Consider the following 5,478-nt stretch of genomic DNA (forward strand, 5'->3'; position numbering starts at 1 on the left):
CAGGTACCAAGTGCTGAAAAGATTTCAAACTCCTGTGCTCCTTTGAGGTATTGGAAACGCAGATCTTGTTATTCTTTTCACAGGTAGCCAATGCTGTAAGTGTGATAAGCAACTAGAAGTGCAATGTGAACCTTATTTACTTTCACACTTTATTGTATGAAAAAAAAAAGGGGGGGGATGAGGCACAACTGAAATACCCATTATTAAAAAAGTGGACTTAAACCCTTTTACATTGTGTTAGATGTAAAAGAACTTTAAAAACCTGTGTCCTTTCTGCATAAAGGTTAATATATCAAAATTGCAACATTATTGCAGAGTAAAAGGATTCATCAGTCCTAAGTGTATTATCAGCTTGCTTTTGAAAGGCCAGCTTATCTACTGAAGGGACAATTTCCACCCACAAAAACATTGTACCCCAATAAGTCCTCCTGGACAGGCAATAAAGCTCAGTGCTTTATTTCTAAGGAAGAGTAAAACATGCAAAACACTGGGAAGTATAACTTCTTTCTGGGTCTTTGAACAGAAGATACCACCGCCAAAGGACAGGCCCAGTTTGGTGTGGTTTTTTTGGTCGTGGTTTTTTTTTTTTTTAAATCTCGTACAAGCTGTATACAGGGAAATCTGTTTTGTGTTCCATATTACTTCCAGTAAGGGCTTGGACACTTGAACAATCTGCTGGCTCTCTAGTGAAAATAAAAACAAGACTTTACATTTCTAAGGTAAAGTAATTGGAGAGCTACCCCCCCCCCCATCCCTTCTCTGACTCTAACTCTTGGACTAAAGGTATATTACAGGTATTATACGTCAAAATAAAGGGTGGAAAAAAAATTCATTAGGAAGCTCACCTGGAAATTTTCTTTAAGGAAAGAAAGGTTAAAACTAAATCATTATGGGGTGTTTTTTTTGTGTAATGGTACCTCAACAAAATTTTCTAGCTCTCAATATGACCAGTTGGATTTAAGTATAATTATGGTGAATCAAACAAGCATGTACAGTTTTGACAGCTTAAAGAAAACACTGCCACATTCTGCCTTTGTATTTTGTACAGTTTTATACTTTTGATATTATAATAAATACTAAAACCACATAGTTTGTGTTTGTATGTTACAAGAAGGTATTTTCTTCCCTTGGTGGCCGCAATGGAAGCAAAAGCAGTGCTTGTAACAGCACTCTCCTAAGAGAAACAAAGTAATTCAGAAACGGTAAGTTGACAACTAACCATCTGATGTAAATCTGGTGCTAAGGGTAGGTGATGGGTTCTAGCTAATTAGATCTATTACACTGTTACAACCATTATTCATCTGGAAAGTTGTATACAGCAGAGGCCATTTATGCAAACAAACTCATAGGAGAGGAAAACGACTAGATTTATTCAGAAGGCCCAGCATGTACAAATGGCTTTAAGATGTATGAACTAGGGTACGAGAGCACAAAGACCCTGTCATCCCTGTCATTTATCCCTCCTTTTTTTCTAGCAACCACAGCTACCTCCTGCTGCCCTCAGTTTGGGAAGTGTATTTGCATGTTTTGGCATCAGAAGTCCCAGGTTAAGTTCAAGAAGTCGTCCCCTACTTCAGTCACTGTTTATGAACATGCAGAGTTATAAGAGCTTAACATCAGCAAAGTAAACTGTTTTCTTTCTGGCAGTTACGTCTGTAGGAGAGGCCAGTAACAGAAAAAGCTCAAATATCATAATTTCATCAGTCTACTCTGGGAGGCTTTCCATCCAAACCAAACAGGTTCTATGCAAAATACAGACAACTGAGGCAGAAGTTGTAATCTGTATTGTATTAATAATAGTGAAGAAGTCACTGTTTCCATGTAAGCTACGAGCTTGGAATGCAAAAATGGGAGCAACCAGGTAACTGCAAACCACATAAGTTTACTGTTACCCACTGTAGAGATGCTTCGATCAGCTGTAAGCTCTGTGCCGCTATTATGGTCATGCTGCTGAGGTCTTTTCTAGCTTACTACCAGGTGCTCAGAACACTTTAGGGCGTGTTGTAACAGCAGAAGAGTTTAGTTAAGATAGTAATGACAGGAATCAGCTACTCCACCTCCGCTACAAATAACTATTTTTGACAGAGAAAAAGGGAGCAAATTGCCACATTTATGCTTTTTTGCACCATTTTGTATTTCCAACAAAACAAGTAATTATTTATATTTTATTAGCCACAACAGGTCATCATCTTCCATTACACTGACACAGATTGGAGGTTTAGACATGCCAGCAACCTGCCAAGAAAAGAGAGATCAAACATAGCAAGTCTTGCACAGTAGTGCTAGTAACTGAGCATCCCCCTTCCTCAAGCCCAAACAATTTCAATTATTAGCAGGCACATTTCAGCATGCCCAGGAAGAAATGACTGATGTCCCTTTAACATACCACAAAGATGCTCAAGCTTATTGTTTTCTACCCCTTTTTGCAGACTATGAAGACGGCCCATAGGTTTTTTCAAAATGCCATTTCAGTGGAAATTTTGTATTTGAAAATGACTCTAGAATGTTGTAACACTTGGTTGTTGCTATACAAGAAGTCCAATCATTTCTATATGGGCCTTGCATAATCAGGTGTGCAAGATATATAGTTCCATTGTATGGAGCTCTTTTTCTCTGTTCAAGGGGGGGTTTTAACAGACTGCATTAATCTCTGCTTGGAATTCTCTAATACAACTAAGTCCTCAAGTACTACTTCATTATTTCAATAACCTACAAAGCAAGTTATCCCTATTTTACAGCAAAAGGGCAGACCAGAGGCACCTAATAGTTGTAGGCAAAGCCTGATATACCTAGCTGCAACATCCTTCCATTCCTCCTTCCTTTCTTACTCTTCCTCCCCACGTGATGTCCCTAATCCCATTTACCATGTCAGAAGAACAAAAAGAATACTGGTATCCCATAGTTTCTGCATCCCCCTTTAACAACCCACTTCATTCAGAATGCCCCCAAATAAGCTGATGCTATCGTTTAGTTGAGGTTTAAAATGATAAATACAAAGTTCACATGCCTGTGTTCTCTCTCTCTCTAATTATATTGTATTATTAGCAACTTGTCACTCTTTCCTCCTGGGCTGGCGCTGAATTATTTTGATCCTGGAAGAATACCAGCCACTTACCATTTACTTATCTGCCACAGCAGGAGTTTTCTTTTTAGGTCTAAGCTTGAAATACAAGATGAGCATTGCAACGCCTGTGTATGTTGCTATTACATACTGGAAAACATAAAAGTTAAGTTTAGTTTCACTCTAAAACCCAGAAAACACCATTATACCAGACTACAAAAGTTAATGTACGTAATACATACATTCCTTCTGCCTGTGATGGTATAGGAATTGAAGTACTTCTGAAATCCAGTGAACTGGTGTTGAGATCCCGAGTCATGGCCAGCCATGGTTGCTTGTCCTAACAAGCAATACAAGACAGTTAACAAGTTCTACAATCAGTTGGACAGGATCAATAGAAAAATCAAACTAATCTCTACACTGAACTTAATACTTCCATTGTCAGCTATTAAATCTACTTTCAGGACATTCAACAGACAATGGATATACATAAGGAGCAGGCACATTCAGGGCACTGTATTTTAAGGTACAAAACAGGTGACACAAGAGCAGACAAGGAAATGAAGTGTTCTGAAGGGAAGAACATTTATGATTTTCAGCGTTCATTCAACCGAATTTAAACATAGGAAAAAAAAAGTCAATTTGATGATGATGACAAAAGGGAAAATTCCTGAAAGCACTTATAAAGAAGAGACCTACCAGTCCTACATAACCATTCAACACAGGCAAATTTCTACCAATTGTTCAGGAATCTGTAATAACTAATTAAGATAAATCTTCACTAGTTCAGCTAAGAGCGAGCTTCAATTACATACCCAAAAACTTGGTGACAAGATTCAGACTAGACCACTATTCTGTTTTGTGATTCAAAACGCCGCTTTACAACTTTTACGCCATATTAGAGTGCAAGTGTTGTTAATAAGAACTGCCCTGCTCTCAGTTGCACATTTCTATTGCATCTTACTTGCCCACCCTAGTGTTCACAGATCTAGATAAAAATATACTTTTTTTCCCAGTTAGTTTTCAGCTAGATCAGCAAGTTACTTGAGCCAGCTGCAAAGCCTCAGAAGCGCTTTGACATGAACAACAAAAAGACTAAGTACATGAGGGCACACTTTTGTATTTTGTCTGTGTCTGGACCAAAGTTTCAGGTCTACTGCAAGAAGTTCATTAACACAAAAGCCTGGCATGGCTACAGTAGCATACTTGCAGATTCACTGAATGGTTCAGGCTGGCACCTCTGGAGATCACACAGTCCAACCCCAACCTGCTCAAACCAGGGGCAGCTACAGCAGGTCACTCAGGAACATGCCCAGTCAGGTTTTTAGTATCTTCAGAGATGGAGAGTCCACAATCTGGGGAACCTGTTCCAGTGTTTGATCACCCTTATAATAAAAGGGATTTTCTTTTTAATGTTTAGAGATATATTTTTCTAATGTTTAAGGGGATTTTATGTTTAGGACAAACATTTGTTATCTTGTAACTCACCTCAAAAAAAGCACACATACCAAACCAGGCAGATGCTGTAGCCAGCAGTAGCCCAGAAAAGGGATACAAGAAACTGCTATAGCAGGTGCTATGTTCATTAACACAGCTCTTATGCCAACCCAATCCAGTAATGTATCTCTGGTGTATAATCAGGTAAGCATGCCTGTAACTGGATTGACTATATAATAGCTAAAAATATTAACAAAATAACCCCCCTAAATATCTGCCGTACATGACTTGGAAAGCCCAGGTCATCTTTTCTTATGCCTGACCGATGCAAAATCCTGGAGAAAAATCACTGCGTCCTTCCGATGACGGCTCAGAGCCCAGACATCACAGCACAAGTTTTATTTTTCGGAAGAGTCTGGTGCCCTTGCTAGGCGCGGCCTGCCCCGCCGGCTGTCCTGACACCCGGTGCCACCGGCTGCCACGCTCGCACCAGCCCCGCACAGAAGCCAGGCCCATCTCGCTGGCGCAGACAGCCGCGACCCCGGCACTCCCTCGCGTCAGCTCGTGTCGGGCCGGGGGAAGGGACGCGGCGGTGCCTGGTACTTGGAGGGGAGCGACGCCGCGGTTGAAGGTCGCGGGCGTCCAGAGGACAGCTGCGGCTCGGCGCCGCAGAGAGCCGCTCTCCCGCCCGGAGGCCCAGCCCTACAGGAGGTGAGGCAGGCAAGAGTCTGCGGCCGGGGCAGGCACCCTCCCCCGCGGGCGCCCGGGGGTACCTCAGCAGCCGCCGCCGTCCCGCCGCCGCGCTCTGCCCTTCGCCAGCGCCCTCCCACAAAATGGCGGCCGCCGAGCGCCGCGCGCAGCCAGCGCGGGCCGTGCGGATTGGCTGTACCGTCCAGCGAGCGGGTTCTCTCCGCCCCCTTCCTTCTGGTTGGCTGAGAAGCAGGCCCGCTGCTTCCGCTTGCCCTTTCCCCCTTGCCCCG

General features: G+C 42.5%; 1 protein-coding gene across 8 annotated transcripts; it reads right to left on the minus strand.

Moving 5' to 3' along the window:
* Positions 1-1,346: 1,346 nt before the first annotated feature.
* ATP5MK (ATP synthase membrane subunit k) lies at positions 1,347-5,379 on the minus strand. Of its 8 annotated transcripts, none has more exons than XM_075154971.1 (5): positions 5,272-5,356; positions 4,268-4,425; positions 3,304-3,401; positions 3,116-3,211; positions 1,347-2,235 (listed from the first exon to the last, which is right to left on the minus strand). In XM_075154971.1, exons 3-4 carry the CDS (start codon positions 3,388-3,390, stop codon positions 3,119-3,121), a joined length of 180 nt encoding a protein of 59 aa, XP_075011072.1. In that variant the 5' UTR covers positions 3,391-3,401; positions 4,268-4,425; positions 5,272-5,356; the 3' UTR covers positions 1,347-2,235; positions 3,116-3,118. The 8 variants fall into 8 exon arrangements, with proteins under 8 accessions (XP_075011072.1, XP_075011070.1, XP_075011073.1 ...); XM_075154969.1 differs by lacking the exon at positions 5,272-5,356 and adding an exon at positions 4,550-5,247; XM_075154972.1 differs by lacking the exon at positions 4,268-4,425 and having other exon boundaries at positions 5,272-5,379.
* Positions 5,380-5,478: the final 99 nt, after the last annotated feature.

The sequence above is a fragment of the Calonectris borealis genome, chromosome 7 (genome assembly GCF_964195595.1).
Source record: "Calonectris borealis chromosome 7, bCalBor7.hap1.2, whole genome shotgun sequence".
Taxonomy (NCBI): Eukaryota; Metazoa; Chordata; class Aves; order Procellariiformes; family Procellariidae; genus Calonectris; species Calonectris borealis.

Excerpts from the sequence above, each read along its gene's own strand:
- ATP5MK (XM_075154972.1), bottom strand. The coding sequence starts at position 3,390 with ATGGCTGGCCATGACTCGGGATCTCAACACCAGTTCACTGGATTTCAG. Across the intron at positions 3,212-3,303 it reads CCATCACAGGCAGAAGGAAT|TATGTAATAGCAACATACAC; the intron begins GTATGTATTACG and ends TATGTTTTCCAG.